General features: G+C 35.8%; 1 protein-coding gene across 2 annotated transcripts in view; it reads right to left on the bottom strand.

The window, feature by feature from the left end:
• Positions 1 to 5,036: 5,036 nt before the first annotated feature.
• Positions 5,037 to 18,863, bottom strand: part of LOC128233653 (hemicentin-1-like) — a 28,177-nt gene continuing 14,350 nt past the window's right edge. The window contains exons 4-15 of one of the 2 annotated variants that reach the window (XM_052947438.1): positions 16,406 to 16,699; positions 14,374 to 14,673; positions 13,097 to 13,375; positions 11,682 to 11,972; positions 11,128 to 11,445; positions 10,701 to 11,000; positions 10,450 to 10,590; positions 10,119 to 10,140; positions 9,709 to 9,797; positions 9,325 to 9,340; positions 8,897 to 8,976; positions 5,037 to 6,330 (exon numbers count right to left, since the gene is read on the bottom strand). In XM_052947438.1, coding sequence (XP_052803398.1) covers positions 6,275 to 6,330; positions 8,897 to 8,976; positions 9,325 to 9,340; positions 9,709 to 9,797; positions 10,119 to 10,140; positions 10,450 to 10,590; positions 10,701 to 11,000; positions 11,128 to 11,445; positions 11,682 to 11,972; positions 13,097 to 13,375; positions 14,374 to 14,673; positions 16,406 to 16,699 — 2,186 coding nt within the window. In that variant the 3' untranslated portion in view covers positions 5,037 to 6,274. The remainder of the gene's footprint in view (positions 6,331 to 8,896; positions 8,977 to 9,324; positions 9,341 to 9,708; positions 9,798 to 10,118; positions 10,141 to 10,449; positions 10,591 to 10,700; positions 11,001 to 11,127; positions 11,446 to 11,681; positions 11,973 to 13,096; positions 13,376 to 14,373; positions 14,674 to 16,405; positions 16,700 to 18,863) is intronic. The other variant, XM_052947439.1, reaches the window with a different exon arrangement.

The following is an 18,863-nucleotide window of genomic DNA, read 5'->3' as shown; positions in this document are numbered from 1 at the left end:
AACATTTGACGCGAATAAAATTGGTGACGCCAATATGTCAGAGATGTGCCGACGGTCGCGTACTGTAGGAAATTGAGAGGCCAAGACATGAAGACCGGTCCCGACCCCCTGGCACCTGTGGTTCCGGAGATATCGTCGGCATTGAGGTTCAAATACAAGCTTTGTGAACATCGTAATAACGGCGTGTAATCACCATAACTCTCCAGAACGTCGAGAGTTTAAGCCCATAACAACGAAGATGAGTTTCGAAGATGTAGAGATAATGTTTTTGTGCGAGCCGGGGTCTATATTCGAGATTGATATGTCAACATCCGACAAGGGCCGGGGCAATGGACCCGCTTGTATGAAGAACAGCTGTACGACTTTCCTGTCCATTAAATGTCGTCTAATTTTAATATACCCCACACACCACTGCAGGACAAGACATGACCCTTTTCACTTGTCATGTTTTTTATCCAATGATGCAATCATAAAAAATAGTTTGAATAAAATAGCAGCAGGGCAAACATACTACTAGTATAGAAAGGAAATATAAAATTCTGAGAGTTCTGACATAGGCTGGTGCCTGACAAAGTGTGACTTTATTTTAAACTGGGACTGAATCCTGGGTATGTTGCCATTTGTACAGTTAATAAAATATTCCTCACTTAATTTCTTGGAGAATGGCGGAGAAATGTTTTTGAGATGCTGAAGCAGGTCAGTATTGTCATTTAATTATCAATATGATTTGTTTTCGGAAGTTGTGTAACGAATGACAACGAAACTCGGCTAGCTCAGTTGGGAGAGCGCCGGTCCATCAATCTAAAGGGTTTGTTTATCCAGGAAAATCCATGTTACCGAATGTTTAGCCCCAGCAATGTCCTAATGTAACTGAAATATTGTTTTAAAGGGTCAAAAACAAAACAAACAAACCTGTACCAAACTAAAAACCTAAAAAAATAAATAAAAAAATCCCTAACTTCCCTACCTATTCTTGGGGGCCATGTTACCCTAACCACAAAATTATTTTTTTTAGGCTTGGGTGCATCTTGTAGGGAATAGGGTCCCCTAAATGGCAAGACTAGTCCCAACCTCAGCACGTGCAGGGATGCTGAGATATTTTTGACATGAACTACACCATTTTAAGAGAACCTTGGACGCGAATAGAAACGGTGACGCCAATACGGTGAGGTTCAAATACAAGCTTTGTCGGAGCCCTTCGAAAAGTAGGAAAAGTCGCGGTTTGGGGGATACTTTGACTCGTTAGAAACCGGTGACCAAATAACATCACAGGCATCCCAATGAGGCCTAAAAAAATAAATTGTGTGGTTCGGGTCACCCGACCCTACCTGGAAAATACCACCGATCCTACTGTTTTTTTGTTTTTGTTTGGTGGGACTTGCGTAAAAATAAAACGGCCATTTTGTGCCCGGTACGGAAGTGAACGGTACTGTACGGGCGTTATGCTCGGCGCGTCGCAAACAAATGAGTTGTGCGAATCGCTACAGCAAAAAGAAAAATAAGTTGTGCGAATCGTTACACAACAAAAACATGGCGACCAATTCCGCCGTCATGAACATCGTAATAACGGCGTGTAATCACCATAACTCTCCAGAACGTCGGGAGTTTAAGCCCATAACACCGAAGATGAGTTTCGAAGATGTAGAGATAATGTTTTTGTGCGAGCCGGGGTCTATATTCGAGATTGATATGTCAACATCCGACAAGGGCCGGGGCAATGGACCCGTTTGTATGAAGAACAGCTGTACGACTTTCCTGTCCATTAAATGTCGTCTAATTTTAATATACCCCACACACCACTGCAGGACAAGACATGACCCTTTTCACTTGTCATGTTTTTATCCAATGATGCAATCATAAAAAATAGTTTGAATAAAATAGCAGCAGGGCAAACATACTACTAGTATAGAAAGGAAATATAAAATTCTGAGAGTTCTGACATAGGCTGGTGCCTGACAAAGTGTGACTTTATTTTAAACTGGGACTGAATCCTAGGTCTGTTGGCATTTGTACAGTTTATAAAATATTCCTAACTTCAACTTCTTGGAGAATGGCGGAGAAATGTTTTGAGATGCTGAAGCAGGTCAGTATTGTCATTTAATTATCAATATGATTTGTTTTCGGAAGTTGTGTAACGAATGACAAAGAAACTCGGCTAGCTCAGTTGGGAGAGCGCCGGTCCATCGATCTAAAGGGTTTGTTTATCCAGGAAAATCCATGTTACCGAATGTTTAGCCCCAGCAATGTCCTAATGTAACTGAAATACTGTTTAAAAGGGTCAAAAACAAAACAAACAAACCTGTACCAAACTAAAAACCTAAAAAAATAAATAAAAAAAATCCCTAACTTCCCTACCTATTCTTGGGGGCCATGTTACCCTAACAACAAAATTATTTTTTTTAGGCTTGGGTGCATCTTGTAGTGGATAGGGTCCCCTAAATGGCAAGACTAGTCCCAACCTCAGCACGTGCAGGGATGCTGAGATATTTTTGACATTAACTACACCATTTTTAAGTTTTTTGGCGCCATTTTTAACGTCTAAGAGAACCTTGGACGCGAATAGAAACGGTGACGCCAATACGTCAGAGATGTGCTGACGGTCGCGTAACGTAGGGAATTGAGAGACCTAAACATGAAGAAGGGTCTCAACCCCTGGCACCTGTGGTTCTGGAGATATCTTCGACATTAACGGTCCATTACAAGCTCTGTCGGAGCCCTTCGAAAAGTAGGAAAAGTCGCGAATTTGGGGATACTTTGACGCGTTAGAAACCAGTAACCAAATTACGTCCCAGGCACCACGATGAGTGCATCTTGTAGGGTATATTTTTCCCTAAATGGCAAAATTGGTCCCAGTTGTTGCACGTGCAGGGATGCTGAGATATTTTCGACATTAACTAACCCATTCTAAGGTATTTTTGCGCCTACGAGAACCTTGGATACGAATAGAAACAGTGACGCCATAACGTCATAGATGCACCGACGATTGCAGTACGTAGGTAATTGAGAAGCCTAAACAAGAAGACCGGTCCCAGCCTCATGGCACCTGTGGTTCCGGAGATATGTTTGACATTAAAGTCCCAATACATGCTTTGTCGGAGCCTTTCGGAAAGTACGAAAAGTCGCGAATATGGGCATATTTTGACGCGTTAGAAACTTGTGACCAAATGACGTCCCAGGCGCCCCGACGAGTGCATATTTAGGGTATAGAGTATAGGGTCACTAAATGGCAAAACTGGTCCCAGCCTCGCCCCGCTTTCTAGTGAAACCGACATAGAAAAGTGGCGTCGAAGTTTCAGTTCATCTTCTGGAATCCGGACAAGGTCTCGTTATAGTAAGCGGCATCGGACAAGGTCAAGTTCCTCTAATGGGAATGAAAACTCATAAGGGGGTGCAAAAGGGGATGCAAGAAAATTGCCCCATAGTTTGAGTTTTGACGGGTTCTCAAATTGACATAGTTAAAGGTCAAATTTCAAAGTTACCTGCGGGTTATAATTAGTCAGATGATGAGAGTTATGATTATCCTGCTTGGAGTTTGCAGGGTAGATATTTGGATCATTACTCTTTAATGGATTTAATCAGGTTATAGATTAACGTTTTGTCGTTTGACAAAATAACTGGATAAACGTTTTGGCGATAGCAAAGTTTAAAAACGCTTGCCAAAATGAAGATTCCTTGAATCTAATTAAAGATTTTCATTATACAACACAGGTCATGGACTGTAATCGTTAGAAAGAATCGGAGCAAGTCAAGGCAGTGGATGAGACAAGGCAGTAAAAGTTAGAAAATATGATTGAAAGTCTAACCCAACGTCTAGATGCAATGACGTCTGCAAATTAGAACAAAGTACGGGGTTCAATTACTTGTTATTTTGTTGTTCCAAAAAAGATGGTCTGAAACGGAGTTAAACGAAGAAAGGGCCAGGGTCAACAGATACTTTATTCAGTACCTTCATGTCTGACCCATATTAAAAACATAGGCCTTAACACCACAGTGCAGAAGGAGGAAAAGAATGAATGTGAACGAAAGTGTAAGCAGAGATGCGGATGCAGTTGTACAAAACCTGGAAGAAGAAAAGTCTGCAAGACTGCATGAGTTAAGGTTCAGTGTAACATCAGTATTTAGAATTGCAAGTGTAAACTTTGCAAAAAAGTGGCCATAACGCATAATACTGTTGTTAGAGTATCTGCTGAGGAAGTAAAAGGTTTAGTACAGCAGGATGAAAATGGCACTGCTTTACAGTGTTAGTTGATAAATGCTGGGGTGAGTTTTCAAGGTTGACGAAAAAACGCTGTGAAGGTAAATACAGAAGCAAATATGAAGCAGCAGCTAATGTCGAAGAGAGAACAAAAAGGTCATGCGCAGTTGCAGACCTGAAGGCTAATTGTTCAGACGGCATTTCTGGCGGTAATAGCGAAGGAACTTCTGTTTAAAGGCACCAGAGAGATAAAACAGGCTTTCGACATTCGGGAAGGCACTCAGGTGTGAAGGGTTTTAGGAAACTACTGAGATGATTTGGATGGGCATTCTCAAAACGCCATATCAGGAAGGTTATACCGGTGTGCACTACCGGGAAGGTCTAACTGATTCCCGTGTCAGGGAAAATTAATTGTTTGAAGAGGAATTTAGTACTTCAAGGTCACTGTTAAATGACGTATTTGACGGCAAGCCAAGATTTGACATCATCGATAAAAAGTATATTATGTATTGTCAAGTTTCCACAAAAAGAGACAAAAATAGTCCATTTGTTGGGAGGTTTCACCGATAAAGCTTCTGGATTATAAAGATGGTAATGCTGGATAGCATAAAAGCTATGAATGATCATAGAATGGTACCAAGAAAAAGAGAAGAGAAGGCTCGGAGCTAGATTTTGAACATGTCGAGCATTACTGATTGTAGTACCAATAACTGTTTTTGTTTAGTGTTTTCTTATGTAAAAAGGCGGGTAAAGAGATATCTATTAAATACCTTATTAACATAAAATGACAAAAGGTAATCACAATTGAATGCTCCAGAGACGTGGTATTTCTTACTATCACTCCGTCATGTTCCTAAGATATGCTATTTTTTTACCATGGCATCACCACATCTCCAAGGAATGTTTGTATAATGTTAAGCCACTGTAAAACAATTTATTTAAGCAATAAATTATATATATATCATGTTGTAGTTGGTTAACATGTATATAGTAAGGCACAAGAGAATAAAATTTATTGTTTTGCAAAACAAATCCTATCTACTGCGAATACCACACCAACGCCATGTTACTCTCCTCATTACACTATCAAAACACAAGTAATAAGGTTTCAGTCATCGCACCTGTTGCAATAACTTGCCGAGAAAGAAACACAAGTAATCTAAGGTGGTTTATATTGATTATAATGTAAAGCAAAACATGTACCAGTATTAAGAGTAACCTGTACCTGTTTATAAAGCATTAATGTCAGACAACAATATAATGAACAAAAAACATTAAAATTAAAATGCTGATTTCAGGTAATGTAATGTAACAAGCTAATTAATCGTAGTATCATGTCATATACGTGAGTATTATTCGCCGAGTAATAGTCCTTACAGAGAGATATAAATAACAAACATGAATTTTATAATGCTGCACAATTATTATATTAATTCACGTTTATTGCTCAAATCATACAAATATCATTCATTTTTCTAGCTTTAACAGTACGGTTTTATTAGAACGATTTGTGAAGGACTTTTCCAAAGAGAGTTGCCGATTCTGTTAAATGAAAGGTAATTGAGTTGATTAGCACAGCATCATCTTTATTTTTGCGATCTAAACAATATTGGCATGGCTCGTCACAGCTTAATCTTGGAATGGTAGTGTAGATCTTCGTAATCCAGCGTTAGTTCATCTGAAGCCTCTAGGTCACTCAGAAGCTTATCGATGAACAGGAGATAGCAATCAGGTCGAAAGTATTCTCCGTAAACAAATAATTTTATCCTTAATTATGTTTTTCTGGGAATTAGTTAAAAGAAAACTAAAGAGACATGCAAGTTAGATCTTTATGATTTAGTGTCCAGTTGTATGTTATAATTTGCTCTGATATAAAATAGATTTACAGTTTTAGGATGGATAGTTTTTTCGTATACAATTCGCAGCATGATCTCATTTTCTTATCAGTATATATATATACATATATCAATATTGTACAATCAACGAATAGCATTGCGGAGTTACTCAGTATCGACAACAATTAATCACCATAGCTCATGAGCTCGTGAGTTCATCATACATGGAATTCGGATTTCTCACTTAAAGCACTGTCTGCACTTGGTTCTTCGCCATCGTGTTGCGGTAAATGGGAACCTCTGCATATGCAAGAAAAATATAAATAATATGATATTTTGAGTCATCTTATAAAAAAGGCCTCCGCGGATTTATATATTCATTCTCACTCATTCAATAGATTATTCAAACAATAATGCCATGAATAATATTTAATCTTATCAGAGTATTAATGAACCATTAGCTGTATAATCCAAAATTAAATATTGCATCCACATGCCAATAGCATGTTTAAGTTCGAATGTTAAAGACTATATGAAGCTGAGGCAAACGCAGGCTAGTAATTCATCACTTAAAGGAAAGCAAATCTACTAATGAACCATCGCGAGTGTAGCGATGTGCACTTTCAATCAATTGTACTTATAAAGGAGGCGCCATTATATGGACAGCAGAGGCAATTAACCACCACTGTAAAGGAATCGACGGATAACTAACGCACTTCCATAAGCGAGCCAAAGGCAGGGAACCTAGGTGCTAGTGTAAAGAAACCAATGACCACTTACGGGTCATTGTAAGAAAAGTGACTGCCAATATTGCACAACTGTTAGGAAGCGGGGGCAGCTAACCCACCACTGAGCAGGAATTGAAAAGCACTAACGCGCCATTTTAAGGAAAGCGAAGGACAGTAACACATTAAATCAATGACTTTTGTTTAAACTAGTGGCTCCACCCCACCAATGCAAAACATCTATTAAGGGTATGGTAAGGCAACACGTCACAGCAAGTTTTTGCATCATCGAAGCAATGTAATATTTGACATTCAAGTGTCTTAGCCAAATTAAATTTTGGTAACCCGTCTTATTTCTTTAACACACAGTGACAAATATGTATATGTTAAGGTTAGTCTGTGACTCAGTGTTCATATCTTTATTTTTACTACCAGATGTTTATGTCAGTAGTAGAGACAAAATGAATATTATATTTGTACCCGACGTCTTCCTGAGCATCAGTCTGAGTATTAAGTAAACATATGTCTTCAGAGATAATCTAAATATTATAAAACATTTAAACAAACTTCATCCAAACGCATGTGCAAACCCTAATAAATAGTTATCTAAACTTACTAAAAACAATGGTATACATTAACCTTCCTCAAAGTAAGCTTTATTTGTTAACGTTTTACAGATGTTGGCAAACATTATTTCCTGCTTAATACCATTACATTTTAGCACACTCTGACATGAATTGAACATGTATTTCAACATAGTTTATCACTTATTTTAGTGTTTGCAAAAAAAACAAGAAAACTACATAATTGTTTATAAAAGCTATCCCAAGCGAGGCAGGAGATGTCCATGTATCTCTATTCTCTATTCAAACAAATCTTGAAAAAAACGCAAACGGAAGTATAAAATGTTAGTCAAAGCGTCCGAAATGGCCAGAATAACGGCAGATTACAAAAATATGCTTGTAATGATTTGCTTGGTCCAGTTCTTTGATACTTTTGTCGGCAGAACATTATTTCCTGCTTAATACCGATACCATTACATTTTTATTGTTGCAAGCATTATGAGTCATAATACTGTTTTACTTTTAGCACACTCTGACATTATTGGACATGTAATAAAACCAAGTTTATCACCTATTTAAGATTTTTTGCAAAACATACGAGAAACTACATACATTTTCATAAAAGATTCACCCGGCGAGGCAGGAGACGTTCATGTATCTTTGTAAACTCATTCTCAATCAAACAAAATCTTGAAATGATTGCAAACGGAAGTAGAAAATGTAGGTTAAGCGTTCAAAAAGGCCAGGATAACGGCAGATCACAAAAAATATACTTGTGATATTTGCTTGTTCTGGTACTTCGATACTTTTTCGGCAGTGAAAAGAAATGTTTGCGGAATCAATATCAATTGGACTGATAGGGCATACGCCTAAAAAGAGCAATTATTTGTTTCACTGTTAATCGAGATAGTTTTACCGCCACCTAGATATCTCAGGAAGCAATGTTTTCTAATCAGTAGTGAACTTACTTAATAACCAACACTGATGTTAAACAAAGAATTTTACCCGACTAAAAATTCATTTCTAATTATTTGATGTTTTTTGTATGTTTTCAGACTTGGTCAGTGTGTGAATACCACGTGATAAATTGCGTCATAAATGCTACGTCGGAAGGCAATATTTTGCTTCGATTGGCGACTTAAACAATGATAAATTTTCATTTTCTTTACCATTTTAAATGAATGATAGCGCAGTCCATGCAGCTTATGGAGCCCCGCCTTCTGTCTTTTTTTTACCAACTTTTGATTGAGAGTTTAGTTTCTTATAACACTTCGACAAACCTTTTCACGATACGGCCGACTGACGGAGCACTGTCAAAACATTGTTTGGGAAACAGGTTTGTCGAAGTGTTTGATGAAACTAATCACCTTATCTAACTCCAGTTTTAAAACAAAGGTGAGGCTTTTTAAGCTGCATAGACTGGCCTTTGTTTCATTTAAAATGGTGAAGTAAGCGAAATGTGATCTTTGATTTAAGTCTTTATTTTAAGCAAAATATTGCCTTCCGACGTAGCATATATGACGTAATTTATCACGTGGTATACACACACTGTTGCTTGAGAGGTTAAAAAAGATGTACCTGTCTTTGATTTCGCCTTGTTTGGATCGGAACTTGACCTGGACTCATCTAGCGGCATGTACACGTGTGGAGTATCCTGTCTACAAGCAGAAGCTTCATATCAACGATATATATCAAACTTTTAGAACTTGTATATATGTAATAGTTATTGTACCAGTGAAGCGCGAGCTATGCTTCATTTCAGTTACGAACGTTTGGTGTAATCAATTTATTCTGCGTTGTCATTCTTACGTTGCAATAACTGTCATGTGGATTTATTTTAACAACAACCTATTTATTGTACGATTATCTGTTACCTCTCAAATACTGACATTAATGCATTCATACACGTAGATAAAAATACACTAAAATATAGCACAATGACACATATACGAGATATTTTTTAAATATCATCCCTTTACGTTACTGAAAATGAGATAAGTTCCTACCCTTCATTTCCAACACCTGAAACAACAATAATTGACAAATATTTAGTCAAAGTTTAATCATTATATTTAATGATATTGTAACTTATGCGCTATGATATAAATCAACAAGAATAAGTTCATTATTAAGGCCGGTCATAACAAAATACCTAAAACAATGCGTCGGGCTAATTTATGGGAGATACGGTAATAAGAGAGGTTCAATATATTGACCATTGCAAGGCAAATGAATACACGAGTCAATATTGAGGATATTGTTTTGTTGAATCGCATGAAATCAAACATCATAGTATACAGGAAATAAGCTAGCAATTTTTAAAAACATTACTTAACTGAGAAAAAATACAGTAATACATACATTTTCAAACAGTGAAATGTGATACATACCCAAATCGTCGTAAACAGGTGTGTTGTTTTTCGCTGATACAGTTTCGTAAGTCACGGCATCGTTATCACCAGTAATCTCAGCAAAAGGTCTGAATTGGTTTAACGTTGACAAACATACAGATATAGTTCATTGAAGTTGGACGTGGGAAGAAAAAAATTAACTCATAAAAAAAAACCATATCTGTGGTCATATGATTGACGTTGATTACGTTCCAAGATTTCCCGGTTATAAGGTAAATGTAAAATTAATAAATAAAAACAAATTAAAAACTTTTGTCGTAGACATCAATATAACCACTCTTCAATAGTTCATATTAATGAAAATTATAACATTTCAAAACAAGAGATGTCACTTTATAAGTGCTTTCTAAAATACATTACTGAAATGTCCCTTCCCAATTTAAACTTACACAGTAGGTCTTGAGCGTGAATCTGTAAATAAGAAAGTAGTAAAACCCCATTAATAAAATAGGACATATTGTAGGCAATAAAGGATTGTACCAATTCCAATTCCGAACGAATGACTGTGCAACACAATGTAAACTTGGCACATTTAGGGACTGTAAAATAATATGTTGTTCATTATAGACAATCGCAAGTTCAATCGACTTGGGACGTATTGCTAATAACATCAATAATTCCAAACCGAGCTTCATTCGCGTTATACCTGGACATGATACTGTACATGTTTTTGATCAGTAAATGGACTTTATACAAAGCAAAGAGAACAAAAGATCGTACCTTCTTTACGTGTGACCTTGAACGCACACGAATATTGATTTCGAAGAACACAGAAAACGACGACAATGACTACCATCGTTATAACCCCAGCCGTTACACCACCAGCAATTACAGCGACATGTGATTCAGCATGGGCAACTTCTGTAAGATGTTAACAACAATATCTTTAGTTCGGTACGTTAAACTTAATTAGTAGTTTAATTGCCATAAAAATCAATTGCATGAGCTTAACACATTTCCTAATGCTTTACCTTTTAATGTGCTGAATGTTAGTATTTGTTTCCCTGAATCACCTGCTATATTCATAGCATAACATTTGGCAAAGTAGGATCTCCCTGGATCTAAACTAATAAGGGTTACGTTCATCTCAGTTTCTCCGTTATGTTGAACACTAACATCCAGCCAATCCGCCAAAGTATTTAATACTCGATATGATATTTGGAATGTTTGCGGAGACCCATTGTTAGGTCCAGGAATCCATGATAGAACAGCGCTTGAACTCGTGACTGTATTTGAAATCACCATGAACCAGCTTGGAGTATCAGGTGGATCTAAAACGTATATAATGTAAAAATAAAATTTAAAAGTTGTAGATTAAAATAAAAGAATAATTTTTAAATCTCAATAGGACATAAAACCTTAATAACTGTACTTTAAATATTTGCATTATACTGGTACCGACTGACTGCAGAAATATATCCTCGACTATTTCCTCGCCAATGCCATTGCTAACTGAAAGACTGTATACGCCAAAATCATCAATATCAGTATCAACAATGGTCAAGTTACTCGACAAGTCCATTGTTGTAATTTCATATTTTGCGGGGATGTTTGATAATTGTACGCAAATATTTCTGCCAAAACATCTTTTCCAGACGAACTGTGAGGCGATCGGGACTGGGTACGCAACCACAGTGTACTGCAGTGTTACATTATCATGTAATCGAGCTGTAAAATTCAACTTAATATCCTGGCCAGGAGGGCGCCGTGGTGAACCTGAAAGACGAAACTATATTTCCAGAGAATATAAAACTGCTCTGATAAATACATTGATTTCACAAATTATCATATAGATAAGACATAACTATATAGATATAACGGAATAATTATGTCTTGTGAATGAATCTTAATAAAATATTAACAATAGGTATGTTAGAAATGCAGGATCATATAGATCAAGTAGATCATATTAGCATGAAATGCGGATAACTAAAAGGCATTGGTAAACGTACATGTAACAAACATATGTAACTCCTTTGCTGAAGGCTTGTCAAAATTGAACTGGTTGCTACCACCACAAGTGTAAAGCCCAGCATCCGTGCATGCCAGATTTGCAATCGTGTACTCCAGCTCTTTTGAGTGATCGACGGATTTTCTCAGTTCACCGTCCTTTTTAATCTTGATGGTTGATGGAGGATTGCTATCCACCATGCAGGTGAACGTCGTACTTCCTTTATCTGTTTCTGTTACGTTTGCTTCGTGCCTGTTTCCAGTCACACGAAACTCTGTTACGCTTGACTTATCTAGAAAACAATATTGGCACAGCGTTAAGTACATATTTTTTATGGCATAATATTGTATGCAAGCATATAGTGTACGTTTCCTCTTCACAAAGCTTATTCTATAAATGTGATTAACAACTCTAAGATTTGTATATACATACAATACGAATAAATACCTACATATATGTAATGTCGTTTAGCAGATTATACTGGTAGAAATCATACATTACATTACATTTGAATAGCGTTCGAATGTGTCAAACCTACCCATTTTTGACCCATTAACTAACGTTCAATGTATAAATAGGCAAGAACCAAGTTCAAACTAGACGTAAAGGTTAATCAGACAAACATTACGCCATAGTTCACAAAGCCGAAAAGGAGTTGACAAAGTGAATGATATGTTGTCTCGTCTACACATAATCGAACTTGACGGCGTAAGACGGACATCGACCGACCAATAATATTATACCTCATCATTATCGCTTTGTGAGTTAAAGATATCATAAGCAAACTTGCACGACTTGTGAATATAGCGTCCATGATTGGACAGAAAACAATTTATCTGGACAAAATGAAAAGTATAAATATATATGTCAATATAGACTTGTCCAAGAATTTAATTTTAGTCTTCATATAGGCTGAACAATATTTATGAATCTTTCTCGAAATTGCAAATCAAGAAGTTCCAATCATTTAATTAATCCTATTAAATTATGAAAACCATGACACCACCCCATCAACTTTGTGAATTCAATGGGACTTACAAGAGGGTTTGTTTGTTTTTTTATATACATTTGTTTCTTGGTATAAGGGGGTATGGTAATATAATAATGCAACAAATACGTTTTCATAATGATATAGTAACCCGATGAATATATATGTAAGGATGCATATCACTTTAAAACAAGTTTCTGGATTACCTGTCACTACCAATACAAGACAGTACTCGGACTTTTCTTCCCAAACAAATTGCCAAATTAAGCAAAATTCTATAATATAAAGGTAATGAACTTATTTAAATTGCGGTTTACATGGTACGCAATTTTATTAATACCCTGGACTAACGTCTATTTAATAATGATTTATGGTTTAAAGACAGTTCTTGCAAATCTTACAATCTAATTGTACAATAATATACATACACTGAACATTAAGGTGCATGGTTCCGCTATGATTTCCGGTCTGGCCGGGAGATCCAGTAGGCGTCATATGGTTTGACGCGGTGCATGTGTACATGCCGTCGTCTGATTTCTGCACAGAGGTAATACTGAAAATTTGGCTGTTCCATTGCCTGCTGTCAAATGACCTCGTCCAGATAAAGAATGTCTGAGAAGGGTTCCCAGATATGACAGAACATGAATAGTTCACGGCACTGCCCTCCAAAATGTCATAAATCTGAGGAAGTTGCACTTTAGGTCCAACTACAAGGAAAATATGTGGTTAATATTATAATGTTATTAATTATGTGATTTCATATTGAAGGGCGAAGGCTAATACTGCTAGCTGAGGGCAAATAATTCGGTCAATAGGAAATCACCTAATTTACGATTATTTTATTAAACAACTATTACATATGCTACGACAGTTTGATTAAATACATTCTAATATCTTACCTTAATATTGAAGCTTATTTTCCCTTTTTATTCATTGACTCTGCTTTTTTAGACTTGGCTTTGCTGAATTTGACACGCATCCTTTATTGTGACATTGCACAGACTTATTAACAAAGCCTAATGCACTGTACATTCTAAAGAACCATATCTGTTTTTCGAGATTATTTCGTAAATCGTTCGCCGAAATTTCAAAATTGTTTTCACTTTCGTCGTCTATTTTGTCAGTTTCCAAAATATTAATTGTCATAAATTCACTAAACAGGTTAAACATTACTGAAAAAGCAAACCATACAAAGTGGTTCAAGTATACAATAGGCTTGTAATTACAAATATGTTTAGAGCAAGGCACATATTTTTTTAAAACAGTCGGTAAAACGAAAAATAAAATGGTTGCCGAATTAAATCATTTACAGCATTCTCATATTAGGGCGAGTTTCGACAGCCAATGAAAATGGTCCATTCCTCGAATCCCGTACTTTGCGATGTTAGTAGCCAATCGACGGCAAAAACTCGTATTGCCCGACTTAAGTCCGTATTGAACAAGTTTTGGCATACATTGTCGTCAATTTCGAAGTATAAGTACTATGATTGTTCCAGTATCTTGTCATATACGTAATAATTATTTAATAAGTAAATTTATGCAGCGCTGTATGCGACTGACAATATGCGAGTTGATGAAGATAGATTTGACAGTATTTAAAACAGTTTTCCTTTGTTATAACAGTCCAAATTAACTGTTTCATAATTATATTTAGATCTAATTAAAAGAAAACATAAATTACCTATTTTATTTAAAAACAACTTACACTGGACATCTACCGAGAACGCTGTGCTGTTAGTTCCCGTTTCTGTGTTTTCTTCTGTTGGGTCCATTGTGTTTGTGACCGTAAGGGTGTACTGGCCGTGGTCAGCTGGGTGCTTGACATTGGTCAGGGACAAATTGGCTCCGGACACTTGTCCACCACTCGGAGTTGACCAAATGTACGTGACCAGGGGCGGGTTGGCGTAACTGGTGCAGCTGATAATGCGGTCTGTGCCCTCCACTAGTATGGCCGTGGTCGAGATAAATTTTCCACTGATGGTACAAGAGGGTGAACTCGGGGAATCTAAAGAAGAATAAAAGTACGATTATTTTGTTGTGTACTTTTGTGTTATGTGATGGATTGGCTGAATTGGTACGGCTTGCACTTGACTTGTATAGCAGTGGTCGAGATAGTTGTTCCGCTTGTCGTGCATGTTGGTGTTAGCAGAAGAAATACGGATCAAATGAAGTTACAATTCTTCTCAATTAATTGTCGTGGTCTAGGCGTGTTGTTGGAACTGCTGGAGCTGATAGTGGTTTCTCTGTTGTCGACTTTTATAGCAGCAGTCGATGACACAAACTTGTGAACGTAGAGAAGCTACATGTAGAATACAGTAAGACTACGCCAAAATGTATTGATATGATCCGGAAAAAAGTGAGCTTAACTGGTACAGATTATAATGCGGTATTTGTCCTCTGATAAAAAAGCCCGAGATATATATATATGACGCTTGTTGAATTTATGTGATTTTAGGTAAAATGATATATATAAATATTTATTCTATGATCTGGGCCGGGCGTATAAGGTGTTTTTCCACTAGTATACATTATACAATGCATAAAACCGTATAAATCATATGTATTGTTTTATTTTGTATTTTTACTTTTAGAAAAAATCTTCTTTTAACCAAATGGTGGATCTACTCTTTTAAATGCTCTATGATAAATATTATTGTATAACATATCTTCATGAACTATATATTTACGATTCAGAGCAAAATTAACAATTTTCTGTCGTTTTGTGTGTATATATATATCATAAATTATATGCAATATGCAATACTTCGACAATGGCACGCGGTTTTACACGTAAGTGATTATATATATTAACATATATATGACTTAAGTCACTTTATTGACGACATTTCATGCTAACCCATCGAAAAAGCACTTGTGGGTCGAATGACACAAAAGATCGAATTATTTACTCAGAGCATTTCTGTAAGGTCTTTTTTTAATCAAAACAGATCTGTAATTTAAAAACTTGGTGTGAAATATGTAGCAAATGATGTTGTTGTGAAGTAATGATAAGTTATTTTTGTTGTGTGGAACCTAGGTCATTCGTTCTTCCCTTTGTTTTGGTAACGCCGTTACAGTTATAAAAAATAAAGATTCCAAAATAGTTTGGGTAAAATAAGGATGTTTTTCTTTAGTCTCTGTGAAAAAATAGATAGCAGAAATATTAATGACATCCCTAAATCAGTAATTTTATGACGTTTCAGTGAAGTCATAAGCATAATGAATTATGCCTGATAGAACCAAAATGATATTTTATTGGTACAAAACTTACATGGGTTATTCAAATTAAAAATAAAAACAATTTAATATCTGCTGTTTACATTATGCGTTTCGCATTGCGAGTTAGATTAACTTTACGTCGTACATAGTTAATATTGGAAAATTATTCTCTGTATTATCGGAATATCTTCACATACTTATATTTTGTCGTAATCACGCAATCTACTCAAACCCAAATAGTTTAGAATACTAAAACGATTCATAAAAATAGTACCAACACATGTTATGTACAGATCATGAGTTATATTTTATTCGCACTGCAGAACAATATTGTCTAAGGGAGATGAATTTAAGCACTATCGAGTTAAATCCCCTTTGATTTAAATTTAAACAGGTATTTTTATAGGTTCGAGAGGGATAATACAGCTACATTTGCTGTTATATTGCTGTTTCCGGAAAGCCTTTTATCTGACACAAAATGAATTACTGCACATTCCTTTTAATTTGACCCTACTTACACAAAACCTGAAGGTTGATGGTTGTCGATTGAGTTTTATCAACCGCTGTCGCCCCAGAAGGTGTCAACTTGTTCCTTGCTGTGCACGTGACAGTTCCGGCGTGTCTTGTCTGCACGCTGACCAGTGTGAGCGTGAGACCACTTTGTGACCCTCTACCATGGTATGTCCAGGTGTAAGTAGGGCTCGGGTTCCCCATGCTGCTGCATATAAGCGTCATGGAACGCCCGAATATTACCCGTAAAGGGGAGGTAACCTCGGAACCCTGGTAGGATACTTTCGGAGTGGAGGGCTCATCTTTAAAAAGAGGTGAAGAAATACAGTTTGTAGAATATTGTAATGTGTTGGGTAAAGTTAACGGAACCCCAATAAAGTTGATGCTCGTTATTACGATATCTGGCTCACTCGTTTTATGGTGTATGGCTCTTACAAGAAGTAGGAAGGTAAAAGATATGATGAATTATTTCTGACTCTTGTAAAGCAGGGACTTAATGATAATTCTATCCAAAACAGGCATGTACTAAAAGTGTATCTACTAGAACTAGAAGTCTGTAGTCAAGCATTATATAACAATATGACATGTTTTAAACTCAAGGTTAAGTGTATCTGCACATAAACATTTCATCAAAGATTGCAAGATTGAAGTAAAATAACGCTTGAATATGGTCAATACACAGATATATATCACTTTTTAAAGGCGTACACCGAACGTGCAACAGTATTTTCAATTAATTACGTCTGATAAAGAAGACCTATTACAAAAAATGTAGTATATATGTTTACAAAGCATTAAGTAAGATCAGTTTACATGTATGCGTACTAATTATTGCAAAAAAAAACAACTGACCATGAAGAAAAAATGTAAACGTTTAGTACTAATCAGACACAGACACACCCTCAAAATGTAATGAAAATATAAAAAATAACATGTAGACAGTTATTAAGATACATGTTATGATAACGTTAAACTAACTATATTTTTGCTGTTCAGTAGCTGAGCATAAGGTATTGCTTATATTTTGTATATATTTTACCTGATTCAGGTAAGACTATTACATCAGTGAATTTTAAAATTAAAGCAGTTTCCCTTAGGCTCCCTATAGTTTCACATTGTTGTCCGATATACCGTTCGGGAAAAAGTATTTTGTTTTAGGATTATTTCATATTTATAGTTAGAAGGTTGCAAGGGCACGTGTGGATATCATCTTAATATGTGAGGTAGTATCGGAATTCTCGAAGCATATGTTCATTGTCAATTAGTTAATCAACCTCTAAATTTGAAATATAAAGACTTAAATCTGGAAATCACAACAGGTGATAAAATTCTTGGCATATATATAAATGAAAACCTTAAATGGGATACGCATATAAAATTTCTTAGGAAGAAAATATCAAGTAATTTGTGGCTATTATCAAGAATTAAAGTATTTATTCCTGTTAATTATAGAATAATGTTTTACAAAGCCTATGTCCAACCACATCTTGACTATTGTAGTATCATTTGGGGTAGTACAAAACAATCAAATATCCAGGTTTTAGTGCGATTACAACGAAGAGCATGTCGTATCATTCTAGGTGAACAATATACCACTTTAAGCGAGGCTTTGAATATAATTAATTCTCTTAATATTGAACAGAGGGTTTCACTTCATAAAGCCAAATTTATGTACAGGGTATCGCAAAATGCAGTCCCGTCATATATTCAAAATATGTTCAATTACAATGTCAGGCGTCCAAATCATTTACGTTCTTCAAATAAATCGGATTTTTTAATACCCAAACCAAATATAGAACTTTTTAAAGGGAGTATGTCGTACTCTGGGGTAAAAGTATGGAATAACATTCCAAATGAAATAAGACAGAGCGAAAGTATTAAAAGTTTTACAGTAAATTATACTAAGTGGATTAATTCGAATCAACAGTCATAAAGCTAAAATTGTAAATATGGCCATATGTAAGTCTGTAAGTTAAACCTCTGCCGCCATATGTATGTATTATGTTGTTGTGTAACATTGTTATCATGTTGATCATGTTTATGAATAATGCTAACTTTGAATTTGTTATGCTTATTGTTATATTGCTATATAATTATGTATTTGTATGTATGCAAATATTGCTTTAGAGGGCCCCAAGGAAGATTAGTTTACACTAATTGGGTTACCCTCTGTAAATAAAGACTTTCATTCATTCATTCATTCATTCATTCATTCATTCATTCATTCAAGGTTTCTAACAAATCAATAGAGATCGTCCAGTGACAATCCGTCAATGATAGTATAGTAAAGTCATTGTTGTTTTTAAAGAAATTGATTCGAATTTTAACAAAAATGACTTCTTTGAAAACAATAACGCTCGCCATTGCAGTAAAACGGATTTAATTGCCACGCAAGCTTTCAACAATATCTTGAATGAGTTTGTTCTTTCTTTATGGGACAAATTACTGATTTATTATTATCAAATA

The sequence above is a fragment of the Mya arenaria genome, chromosome 5 (genome assembly GCF_026914265.1).
Source record: "Mya arenaria isolate MELC-2E11 chromosome 5, ASM2691426v1".
Classification (NCBI taxonomy): Eukaryota; Metazoa; Mollusca; class Bivalvia; order Myida; family Myidae; genus Mya; species Mya arenaria.
This window is presented reverse-complemented; position numbering and strand designations above follow the sequence as displayed.